General features: G+C 34.1%; 1 protein-coding gene across 1 annotated transcript in view; it reads left to right on the top strand.

The window, feature by feature from the left end:
* LOC114341382 (pyruvate dehydrogenase E1 component subunit beta, mitochondrial) overlaps positions 1 to 11,951 on the top strand; it is a 48,689-nt gene extending 36,738 nt beyond the window's left edge. The window contains exons 5-6 of the mRNA XM_028292177.2: positions 3,260 to 3,443; positions 10,726 to 11,951. Coding sequence (XP_028147978.1) covers positions 3,260 to 3,443; positions 10,726 to 10,924 — 383 coding nt within the window. The 3' untranslated portion in view covers positions 10,925 to 11,951. The remainder of the gene's footprint in view (positions 1 to 3,259; positions 3,444 to 10,725) is intronic.
* Positions 11,952 to 14,001: the final 2,050 nt, after the last annotated feature.

The raw sequence follows: 14,001 nt of genomic DNA, 5'->3' as shown, positions 1-14,001 counted from the left end.
TAAGTTTAAGTTCGTGGGATGTTGGATCGAAATAACATCGAGAATAGAACAGGTCAGAAAGCTTTTGAAAAAATCAGAAGACTGCTCTGTGATTATCGAATAAAACTGGAAATTCGACTATTTTATCACATGCTACCTCCGGTCGACTCTTCTCTATGCAGTTGGGACGTAAGTCCTTAAAACATCGCATACATAAAATAGGCAAGGAACGATAACTTTTCAAAATAGTGAAAATTAAAAAAAAAACATACCTAGGCCATATTATACTGAGAAATAATAGTACGAATATGCTCAACTAATAGTGAAAGGAAATATCCAGGGAAAGGGATGACTAGGAAGGAAAAAACTATCGTGGCTAAGAAACATCCGACGGAAACTAAGACAGAGAAGAGTCACCAACTATAGTAGTCAACCTCCATTGAGTAGAGGGCACTTTAAGAAGAAGAACACGTTCGTTCGGGTGAGGCCTGTAGGTCTGAGGACCATTAGCGTCATATTTAAAGTTCCGTGTACGTTTTTTTTTTCAAAATTAGCAGAGAAAATATCGTCGCCTTAATACTATAACTTGATAACTCGAAATTAGTAGTTTTGAGATAAACGAGTTTAAAGATTTTAAAGATATTTGTGCTGCTACCATGATGTTGGTAAATACGGAATTCACTCTGCGGCTCTAAAATACTGTTCCTTAACTTTTTGGCAACTGATCTATTTAGGAATATGGTGTAAATTTGTATTCCAATATGGAAAAAAAGATGAAAAATTAAAGTTATCAACTTTTAGCACTACCATAATGTTAACATTTGGTAATGTCGCATGTTGTGCTAAGTCGCATATAAGTGAACTTTTTAACACAACTAATATTTTAAACATTATTTTGTTGAAAATTAGCCCTCTGCCATGGGGGTTGCCAGATCTGCTAACAATTCTCGAATTCTTGCATTAAAATGAACCGAATAAACAGATAGCAATTATGTGGTAAGTTCAATGGTTTCAGAGAAACACGTGCTAAAACTAGATAACTCGAGTTATCTAGTTATAGCATTCATTGTATGTCGTATTCACGATTATTTCGATTAAATAATAGCTTGATAACTTATCTTGTCAAGTTTTAGCACTGAATATTAGTGGCATTTGAGTTTTATCAACTTTCGTCAATCATAAATAAATACTTACCCCGTTTGAAGTGAGCTATCAAGTTTTTACACAATATGGAGGCAAATAAAATACATCTTGTGAACTAGTTATCTCAAAAACGTCAATTTTGGAGTTATCAAGTTATAGTACTAAGGCGACGATATATAAAAAAATATAAATAAAAATAGTTTCTATCCTTGTGGGATCGGTACTCACCGAAGGGACTGCATACGTTCGGACACAATTAGCGTCTCTTTGTAAAGACAATGAAGTTGACTTTACTAAATAACAAGACATTTACTCAACACACACACATTACACTAGCTGATTGCGAAATCAACCGTCGTACCATGCTAATGGCTATTAGTTGTCGAGTCATTTAAGCTAAATAAAAAAATAATAAAAAGAGAATGTGTGTGTACTTTGTACGCACGTAAGAAAGTATACTTCTGTTATATAATTTCAACGAAATAAATATACTTAACAGTTACAATACCAAAAATTAACCAAAACTTAACAATACCAAAAATAAAAAATGAATATGAATCGTCCGGGATTTGAACTAGCGATCTCTCGATCTCTGGTCCAATGCTCTACCAACCGAGCTATCAAGCCCCGTGCTATTGACGTGTCGGATATAATTACACATCACGGTGACAAATAGATCAAAGTGAAGTATAAAAATATATATTTTATTATCTTACGCCCGAGGAAGACAAATCCAAAGACACAAAAATTATAGTAAATAATACATTTACTAAAAACACTAATATATTCAAATAAAAATGTATACCATTTTTATTCAGTTGCAATGCGAAACCAAAACCGTCTTAATGTTTACTTAGATTAGAGAGTGCAGCCAGCACTCTTATCGACGATTTCACCTCTTGTTAGAGGCTCTTCAGAGAATGCATAGGCTGCTTTCTCTAATCCCTGTAAAAATCTTTCGAAATATTAGTCCCCCACTGCAACTGACGTTAAGGTAGTAGGTGCGTAGCGGCATCTGCTAAATGAAAGTCTAAGTCTTTCAACCTAATAAAAATATTTTTAAAAGATTTTTGATTGAAAAACTTATTAGTCCATTTCCCTGGTGACACCTCCAAGGCTTCTACAATATGCAAGCCAAATGGATGCTGCAGTGAAGACAAAAGGGAAGGAATTCTACACTATGCAATTCACAACCCCCGTCTGCAGCGTGGTAAAGTTCCAACGGAAAATGGACCTAGTTACTCTGTAGGAGTAATACTAATATAAAAATAAAAATGTATACCATTTTTATTCAGTTGCAATGCGAAACCAAAACCGTCTTAATTTTTACTTAGATGAAAGAGTGCAGCCAGCACTCTTATCGACGATTTCACCTCTTGTTAGAGGCTCTTCAGAGAATGCATAGGCTGCTTTCTCTAATCCCTGTAAAAATCTTTCGAAATATTAGTCCCCCACTGTAACTGACGTTAAGGTAGTAGGTGCGTAGCGGCATCTGCTAAATGAAAGTCTAAGTCTTTCAACCTAATAAAAATATTTTTAAAAGATTTTTAATTGAAAAACTTATTAGTCCATTTCCCTGGTGACATCTCCAAGGCTTCTACAATATGCAAGCCAAATGGATGCTGCAGTGAAGACAAAAGGGAAGGAATTCTACACTATGCAATTCACAACCCCCGTCTGCAGCGTGGTAAAGTTCCAACGGAAAATGGACCTAGTTACTCTGTAGGAGTAATACTAATATAAAAATAAAAATGTATACCATTTTTATTCAGTTGCAATGCGAAACCAAAACCGTCTTAATTTTTACTTAGATGAAAGAGTGTAGCCAGCACTCTTATCGACGATTTCACCTCTTGTTAGAGGCTCTTCAGAGAATGCATAGGCTGCTTTCTCTAATCCCTGTAAAAATCTTTCGAAATATTAGTCCCCCACTGCAACTGACGTTAAGGTAGTAGGTGCGTAGCGGCATCTGCTAAATGAAAGTCTAAGTCTAAGACTAATATATTCTTTTAATGACTTATTTGCGCTGATACATACATAATTTGAAAGATTAGCAACGAACTGCATACTCTCTGTCTGAGTATTTTAAATCAATTTTGGAACTGTACAATGATATTTAACTACTTTTTTTTTGTAGGAAAACATATAACATTTGTAGCTCACTCGAAGGCTGTAGAATTGTGTCTCGACGCTGCTAAAGAATTAGCTGGTAAGGGCATCGAAGCCGAAGTTATTAATCTCAGAAGTCTTAGACCATTAGACACAGATACAGTTATGAAATCGGTAGCTAAAACACACCATCTTATATCAGTTGAATTAGGGTAAGTTGAGATATTTACAATGTATGGTATTTACAGTGTCCCCAAGTTGTTTTATGCCATCATCATCATCAATCAGCCAATCGTGTCCACTGCTGGACATAGGCCTCCCTCAGTTTATTCCAGTGTACTCTACACTGGCCGCTTATAGCCAGTTTCCTGCTACTCTTTTTATGTCGTAAGTCCATCTAGTCGTTTGATCTTCCTCTACATGCTTCGTCGTGTCCACCGTCCTTAAATATCAACCCTCCCCCCTCAGCATGTTATGCCATATTAGTTCATTATTTTTTTTATTTCTTAATTACCAACTAAGTAATAGTATACTTTATGGGCCGCATAGGCATAAAGGCAAAAAAATTTGATAATATCTGAATAACCTTTATAATACAACTTAAAAAATATGGAATTAAATTATTATAACTGCATAACAATATTTAGTAGAATTCAAATAAAAGTAGCAATTCTGGACAGATTTGGTGATAGATAGATTGCCAGCAGCAAATGTTGATTAATGTTTCATTGTCTGCTTATCAAGTGTATGTAAGGAAAAGCCAGATCCAGAAGGTGTCTGCCAGCATTCCTGAAACCTCATTTTTTTATGATATACTATCGTCTATAGTCCGTCCGCTATAACTTTTCCCATGCGGTACGATTCATTTTCAATCAAATTAAATCAAAACATAAATTGAAACGAACGTCGATGTGTATATACATTTTGTATACTGTATACTGTATACTTAACACATCGGCGTACGTTTCATTTTCTGTTTTGACTTAATTTGATTGAAAATGAATCGTACCGCATGGGAAAAGTTATAGCGGACGGACTATATATATCCTTCAGCAACTGACGTACTCTTTCATCCACCATACCACTTCAAAATTGTCATACTGACTCCAGCGTCTGACAGAAGAGTTGCCAAAATGTTCGACGCAGACAGTGACCTGTATACTTGCCAGGACCGCTCAAATCCAGATATTTTTCAATAATGGGAACTTGCACATTTTTTTATTACATAATAATGTTCAGTTTTGTATAAAAATAAGATTTCCAAAATTTCACGCTTCAAAAACTCATAATAGCTTAGAACTACAAATTTAAAGTCTTCTGTATTTTAAAATAGTTCAAACGACCCGTGACGTCACAACTATATGGTTCCGTTTATGGTTATATTTAGGTATATTCTTCTTCTTCTTTAGTTTATTGGCCTCCACCTACTTGGGTATTTGGCCAACTCGTCGCGTAATAAAGGAAAAATATTTATATTCTAATGACATTTATCGTATGTCATTGTTATAATATATACCAGTTTGTTGAGATTGGAGTTTGATACAGTTTTTGAAGGAAAGGAAAGAAGGTTTACTATGAAAAATAAAACCATTTTGTAAAAGTACAAGTTTTCTATGAATAGTTCAAACGATCAAAAACACTTGTAACGTCACATGACTGCATTTTCTACTGACGTTTATAATGTTTTATTTAAAATTATATACAATTTTGTTTACGAATGTAAACATATAACCCCGTGACGTCACGACGCGTTTTGGGCTGGCTGGTATAAGTTGAATTTTTAATCGTCTTTAGGGGCCAAACAAAAGACCAACAAAACTTTTTTATCTTTGATACATGTTTTAAATTATGTTCTGTTGTGATTTATAACATTTTTTTCGAATTTAAAATTTTATGCAAGTTCCCTATTAAGGTATGGTGTTATCTGCAGTAGATGTTGCTCAAATTATTGCATTGCTACAATACGGAAGAAGTCAAGTTTGTGTATCCGAAACTTTAGGTATTCCTAGAACTACAGTGCGGAGAGCTTTCCATCGCTTTATAGAGACTGGTACATACTCACGTCGACCTGGTTCCGGTCGTAGAAGAGTTATCTCGCAAAAAAGTGATCTTTTTTTTTGTGATTGAACTTTTAAAAAATCGCCATTCCACGGCTGGAATAAACCGTCTGCAAGAGGTTCGAAATCTGAATGTAAGTGAGAGAACGGTTAGAAGACACCTCAATGAAAGAGGACTAATGGCAAGAAGGCCGGCTATTATTCCGGAATTATAACCCAGACACTGTAGGAATCGAATAATTTTGGCTCCACAACATCAACACTGGGATATACAGGATTGGAGCCGAATTCTCTACTGATGAATCGCGATTCTGTTTGATGTCTGGCGATGGCCGAGAGGGTTAGGAGACGGAGAAATGAAAGATATGCCCAAGCTTGTATGTCCCAAAGAAGAAAATTTGGCGGGGTGGTGTCATTGTTTGGGCTGGAATCTCATTTAAAGCTCGAAATGAACTTATTTTCATCAATGCCACCCTGAATGCTCACCGGTATATAGAGGATATTTTGGCAGAAGCAGTAGTTCCATTTGGTCCATTTATTGGGGATAATTTCGTCTTTAAGCATGGTAATTAATGCACGGCCGCATACGACCAGAATTGTGACAAATTACTTAAGGCAAGTAGGAATTAATACTCTACAATGTCCAGCCTGCAGCCCTGATCTGAATATCATCGAACATCTTTGGAATGAACTTCATCGTAGGATTAGAAGTCAACCAGACCAGCCAGAAAGTCTTGCAGAACTTCAAAACATGTTTCGTGAAGAATATGAATGTATACCTCAAGTTTTTATGCAAAATTTGTTCATTTCCCTTCCAAATCGTATCCGAACAGTTATTGATGTTTTAAAGCATAATATCCGATATTAGACAATTTCAGTCGTAATTTTTATTGTTATGTAATTCGTTTCGATATTACACTATTTTCTTTTGTAGCCTTCTAATTAAATAAATTATGCTAAGGAATCAAGCAGTAATATGCTTTTTCTCATGAGGATCTTTCCGTGCGTCACAGTTTTTTGATTTCTTTCTAACGCATTAAATTGTATGTGACAGAAAAAAACGCACGTCAGTGATTACATTTAGTCGGTGACATTTATAACATTTATTCTAGTTGTCAATAGATGGCGCCATAATCGAAAATAAAATAATTTGCGAATATATCGACGAATATAATCTGTACAATTTATAAGACTATACAAATGAAAGAAAATACCATTTTATAAATGCAATAAACACAATTGATTTGTTTTTTTTTTGCCAAATTGCAAATAAAATGTGACAACTGTCAGATTTAACTAAAATGTCATGTCACTAAAATGTATATTATCACGGACTTACCTTTTTTTTCTATCATTTGTAACGCACTGAAAAATGTTCATGAAAAGAAGCATAGCCATTTTTGGTTTTAAAAAATGAAATATGTTGTGTATACAATATGAAACAGTGCATAAAACTTCAAATGAATTTTTATTTTTGAAAATTTTTATGGTGGCCACTTTTTTTGCCGCTCAGTGTATATATGTATTGGACAATTTGGACGTCGAAACGTTAATAAAATCATTTTTTAGTTAAATTGTGGCTTATTTAGACTAGTTAATTATATTATATGTATTATTATACTTAGTTAACCAGAGCTTTAATTGTTGTCTCTAAAATAAGTTTTAGAGGTGCGTTACATTTCTTGTATAATCGGTCAAAAATTCACGCATAATCGTTCAAATGTCAAGAATATGTTAATAACTTATCACAACATGGCCACTTCTGAGTGTAGGATTCTAATTAAACATTAACAGTTGATTTAAATATTACTGAAATTTAAGATGCGAGACAATTGTTCTGATCAGACATTTGTATCCATGTACGCACTTCAAGTATTTAATCTGATTAAATATTCTTCAGATAATGGTATTGTAATTGTAAAGTCTAGACAGTGTAATGGAATATTCAATAGAAGGAAATTACTTTTAAAAGTGTAGTCTTAATTATTTTAACAACCAGGTCTCGAAGTTAGAAGTCATATTAGTTTCCTATAGTACCCAACAAGACAACAAATACATATGAAATGTTTATTTGAAAAACCACACTTGTCCAAAAATTAAAATTTTGGCAAATCAAGAAAAAACTTCCCAGACATCTGTTGCTTTTCTAATACATACTATCCAAATGTTCTATGTAGTTTACTCCGGACATCTAAGATGTTTACACAACTGAATGTGTTAGATGGATAAAGAAACTACTATTCTATGAGAAGAATACATAAAGTCGAATTTGCGAAAAATGGACATGTGTTGTTTTTCAAATAAACGCTTCATATAAAATGATAATAAGTGTGATGAAAGTATGATAGTGAACAAAATAATTGTTTTGGTACTAATGTTAACAGGTGTTCAAGGGAGACTAGCACCTAATACCACAGGATGGTAATAAATTTATTGAAAAAGGAGATTAATAAGTCTTCTAATATCATAATTTTCGTAACTTTCATTACTTTTGAAAATAACTTGGATATCTTAAACTACTCAAAAATTATGAAAAATATCGATGAAAATACTCTTTTAGAAATTAGTATTTTAGTTTAGAAGACGAGCCTCGGCTCGTCACTTACACTTCGCCATTGCAAAATCTTTTCTGTTATACGTAAGTTTCAGTTCTTCTAAATCTTACGTCAGTAAATAGCACAATTATTATTAGAACCACAGTGGTGGCCGTAGCTCAGCAGCTTTGTTACTGGAGGGTCCGGGTTCGATTCCTTACACTGACAGCAAGAAATTTTTTAATTTCTAATTTAACTGAGTCGCCACCGTTCCTCGGAGGGCACGTAAAGCCCCCCGTCCCTGCTATGCAAGTGGTCGTTAAGTCATGTTAGGGGCGCTTTCGCAATCTGAAAACCCTAATACTAGATTTATTCCAGAAGGTTACACAAACTTTACTGTTAGCATATTTACTGCTGAAATTATACAACTTACAGTCCTTTTACTGAGATAAATAGTGAAATAGAGAAGGCGACTTAAAACAAAAACTGGAACACTGGAGACAAGCTCTTGAGGAAAAAGGTTTAAAACATAGTAGGACAAAGACAGAGTATTTGGAATGTTCATTTAAAGATGGAGTTACTACAAATAAAAGGATATCTTTGGATGGTCAAATTATTGTGAAAAGTGAGAGTTTTAAGTACCTAGGATCGGTATTGCACAGTAATGGAGAAATAGATGGAGATGCATGCAATATAATTAGGGTTGGATAGAATGGATGAAATGGAAGGAAGCGGGTGGTGTGTTGTGTTACAGAAAAATTCCAATTAAGCTGAAGGAAAAATTCTAAAAAACAGCCATAAGACCGGCTATGATGTACAAAACCGAATGTTGGGAAATTAAAAGAAAGAGGAACAACGAATGCCTGTGACAGAAATGAGAATGCTTAGATGGATAAGTAGAGTAACAAAAAGGGGATAAAATTGGGAATGAGTATATTAGGGGAAGTCTAGGGGTGGCACCAATTGACGCGAAAATGAGGAAACAGAGGTTAATTTGGTCATATTCAACGTCGAGACGTTAATCATCCAATACGAAGAATTGCCGAACTGCGGATTCCTGGAAGAAGTAAGAGAGGAAGACCAAAGAAGACCTGGGCGGAGACACTTAGGCAGGACATGTCGGTAAAGGGGATTGACGTTGATATGACCCAAAATAGAAACGTATAGCAATACGCTATTACTTTAGCTTTCCTCCAAAGTTTTGGAATCATGGAACTGTCCCGTCAATGATAATTATTAAATAGCTTCACAGTAAAGTTCGTGGTGAGTGGTACCGATATCTTTTCGTCCTTCATTAAGTTTGGTGTAGGTCTTTAATTGTGAAAGCTGCCTCGAGGCAATTTCTTTCAAATTGATGACTTCTAATTAATGTTGCTTGCTTGGTTTGTGTGGTCATGAGCTGGTCCTTCCATTAGGAGCTGGTGAGCTGTCTCGTGTCACATATTCATTCGTCAATGTGTACATCTACTTTGTTTGTCCTGTTTCAATGAATATTTCCATCAGTGTTCTTCCATTTCAACTTTTTCTCAATTAATTAGGTTATACTTAATTTTGGGGCTTTTATAACACTGATGATGGATTTCTTAATCCGAAAAAACGTTTTGTCTTATTGTTACCCTTATTTAGGGTATTTTAAAATATGCCTTTTACAAAAAATCTAGTATTTTTGTGATTTATGGTAATAGCAAAAAAGGTAAAATAGAAGACCAGTTAACTGATAAAATTGCAATAGAACGAGGAGTACGACAGGGCTGTACTATTCAATATTTACTCTGAATGGAGATTTAAGGAAGCTTTAGACGGTTGTGCGAAGGGAGTATTAATAAATGGTGAATGGTTGGTTGAATAACATTAGATATGCAGATGACACCATAGTTTTTGCCGATAATCTGAATGATTTACAGATGTTAACAAATCGTATAACAGAAGTCAGCAACAGATATGGACTAGCTCTTAACATAAAGAAGACCAAATTTATGACAATTAGTAAAAAACCAATATTAAACGCTCAACTTACAGTCAACCAACAGAATATCGAAAGAGTTGAGCAATATACATATCTGGGTACGAATTTAAATAGCCAATGGGACCACTCGATAGAAATTAAACAGCGAATAATAAAAGCGAAAGCAGCATACGTTAGAATGAGACCCATTTTCAACAGTCGAGACATATCATTAAAAACAAAACACCGTCTGTTGAAAAGCTACATATTTCACAGTTCTGCTCTACGGAATGGAAGCGTGGACACTAACTGTTGCATCTATGAATCGGCTCGAAGCTTTCGAAATGTGGTGTTATAGGCACATCTTTAATACGCTATAGTTTCCTCGCTGAATGAGTTTTCGTTACGAAATTTTACAATAAGAGCCCTTTGGGCTCGGTGGTTGGTCTCATTGTTGATCGCATTGGGTTTTTAGTTTTCCGGTGGTGGAAGAATAGGCCGTTTTTATAGAATAGGATTTTTATGAAACTGAAAGGCTTATATATACACCGTTTTTAGGCGTCAACGCCCTTCGGTAGGCATCTATGGAGGAGTATCACCAAGTCGCAAGCCCTTATCCCTTGCCGTACCGCTCCTCCATAGGCCGATCAGACACCAGTTTATTCCAGACCAAGTCGTAGATTCTATATAGAATTTTATTCTACGACCTTGGCCTTTTTATTAATTTCAAATAACCGGGCTGGGGCTCGAACCTCGATCGTATATCCCCTAGATTTGTCTATCGATCGCGCCTCTGCCCACTGAGCCGTCTAACCGACCTGAAAGGCTTATTCTGCCATAAAAAATATTTATTTTTATGTACTAAAATAGAATGATTCTATTTTAAAAAGCATAAACATTTACTGATGCGTTAATATATTTTATAACAATCAAAATGTATATTCGAATTATTTTTTAGTTGGCCAACATGTGGTATCGGCGCTGAAATTCTCGCAAGAATAATGGAAACCGAAACCTTCTTCCATCTAGACCAACCAGCCATCAGAATCACAGGTGCCGATGTTCCTATGCCATACGCGAAATCCTTAGAAGCCGCCGCCCTTCCAACAGCCAAAGATGTCGTCGACGCAACGAAAAAGCTATTGAAAGTCAAGTAGATCTCGTAGAATTATCCAGTAACAAATCATCATAATACATCCGATCAACAAGATGAAACTGCAAGGAAGAAAGTTCAAAGTAGAATTCTGAATGCATTAGATTCGAGTGAAACTTTTTGATGTAAAATATGTCAAAAGTGCAATTCTTGATACATCGGGTTATTCATGGCTGCCATTTTTCCGTACTCTTGACATATGACGTACAATATATACACGTCATACGTCATTGGTAGGCATGTACCAATTATATATACCAAAGATGTATGACGTATGACGTGTATATATTGTACGTCACATGTCAAGAGTACAAGAAAAATGGCGACGATGAATAGCCCTATTTTTAGTTTTTTAAGTTTTAAATGGGCCTCTGGGTTTGCGTATAATACGAATAATAAAATTGAATTTCAAGATGCAAATTTTTTGAAATTAAGTTTAATAATGTCACAAACATTCTTCAGAATCAGTATGTAATGGCATATTCTACATCAGTTAATATTGTAACATAACCTCAATTTTTCTCAGGTAAAACTTGCAATAGTCAATCTTTAAAATACTCAAAAACGTTGGGAATGGTAGATTGTCTCAACAACCAGAGGTTGTGTTGAAATGTTTTACGCATAAAGTTATTAGGTCAAAATCTGTGATATACGAGGCACTAGAAATTGCGTCTTGATTTGTGTTAGGTCACTCGTTATAACTTTTTATATATTTTATGAATTACTTATATGTTCTATCTTTATTATAGTATGTATTCGTTTACATCTGGGACGCAATTTAAAAGATAATTTGTCATTATAAATCACTTTCTAGTTACCTTGTATATCCTCATGTTATAATGAAATTGTGGTTGATTGCCTAATTGAAAATAGCATTTTATTTACAATTACTTATTGCACAAATTTCTCAATTTTTCAATTTGTTGTCTTTTAATGTTTTGTTTTGTTGCGTACTTTTATTATCAAATCAATTTTACTTTATTAATTCCTCGCATGTAAATTATCGAAAATAAATTATTATTTGTTATATATTAGATTGTTTTATTTTTACTACCAGTTGTCAATGACTTATGACAACAGGGGCCTGATTCTAATTCCTTTCGATGTCGCAATTTAATTTTGACACCGCCATGATGGTCGCAATTTATTCGCGGTGTGCAAGTACTTGGAAGGGAAACGAGAAACGACCGTGCGCGAGTCGCGGAGAAATATTGTAACTATCTTAAATAATTCATAATTCAAATTGACGTACAGTCGGAAAAATGAAAGAATACCCATGAACGAACATATAAAACACGCTGTACTTTCCTGTCACCGTCTCACAAAGAAAATTGCCCAGCACAAATACATGTAATAATAATTATTACATGTACTTGCGCTGGCCAATTTTTTGTGTGACACGGTGACAGGAAAATACAGCGTGTTTTATATGTTCGTTCATGGGTATTCTTTCATTTTTCCTACTATATATTTCATACCTTCTGTCATTGAAGCAGAAAAATTATATATTGCTCCACAATATTGATATGATATGCAATTATTATATAAAGGTAAATTTAATTAATTGTATTTTGCTTGCAGTACTGCATTTTAATAACTAATTTTATTTACTACATACAATTGTTCACGTTTTCATAACATAACCTGAATCTTATTTTTTCTTCTTACTATTTTTTTTTGGACTATGGCCTTGACAATTATCCAGTAACCAGGACTAATATAATTGGCCAATATAATTAAAAGTGCGAATAAAAGTACAGAGCGTAGAAATAGGGGTCGCTTTGCCGAACTTGCACGGTCCCAATAGCGATTCTTATTAATTTCGATATTAGTTCCAACTGGGGATATTGATGGTATCATTTTGACACTGCTCAGAATTTGGGTTGGCGCTCGGGTTTATTGGATTTATTGGGTACGCAACCACCGCAACATTTGTTGATAGTCTGGGAAAATTATCGAAAAAATGTCATTTTTGGGAAAAGTTATTTACCAGCTATTTTATTGTTAAAATCGAATCTTCAAATTGCATATACATATTAGTAATAAGGTATGGGTATGACAAGTACGCAGAAAGTGTGTTATTTTATTTATAAACAAATTAGCACTCCTAAATCTTTTCTAGTTCTGCACAAAGTTATGTTTTTCCGATTTCCTTTAACAAAAATTTTACTCGGAAAATCCGAGTTTTCCCAAAAAAATCTGCAATTTTCAATTACAATTTTAGGAAGTAATTATTTATCAATAATTAATTTAATTGATGACATGAAAGATTTTTTATAGTAGATTATACAGAGAGGGGCTAAATTATGGAATAAATTCATTTTCTCTAAAATGGAGGATTTTGGAGCAAAATCCCGAAACAGGTCGATTTTTATTTTTAAATTACAATTTTCTGGCATATATTTCATACTAGTGACGTCATCCATCTGAGCGTGATGACGTAATCGATATTTTTTTTAATGTGAATAGGGGTCGTGTGGTAGGTCATTTGAAAGAGCGTTCAATTCTCTATTCAGTAATTTAAACATTAATATCATTATTTATACACGGTTGCCAAAAAATAATTTTTGAATTAAATTAATTGGCGCAAAAAGAGGAATGTATGTAATTTATTTAACTCAAAATACATTACTGCTGTCAGAAAATAGAAAAAAAAAGGTTTATTTCACAAATAAACATTTCTTTTCGCTTAAATTAAATCACAAACATCTCCCTCCTACCTATTGGCAGTTTGAACATTTTTTTGGCCACCCTGTATATGATATTAATGTTTATAATACTGAATAGAGAATTGAACGCCTTTTTAAATGAGCTACCACAGGACCCTATTCCTATTTAAAAAAAATAATCGATTACGTCATCACGCTCGGAAGGATGACGTCACTAGTTTGAAATACATGCCAAAAAAATTAAATATAAAAATAAAAATCGACTTGTTTCGGGATTTTTCTCTAAAATCGTCAATTGTAGAGAAAAAGAATTTATTCCATAATTTAGCTCCTCTCTGTATATCATGAGACCGGCGACAATCTAACCAATAGTTTAGCAATATTTAAAATGTTTAAAAAATTTCGGTCGAAA

This window comes from Diabrotica virgifera, chromosome 5 (genome assembly GCF_917563875.1).
Source record: "Diabrotica virgifera virgifera chromosome 5, PGI_DIABVI_V3a".
Lineage (NCBI taxonomy): Eukaryota > Metazoa > Arthropoda > Insecta > Coleoptera > Chrysomelidae > Diabrotica > Diabrotica virgifera.
This window is presented reverse-complemented; position numbering and strand designations above follow the sequence as displayed.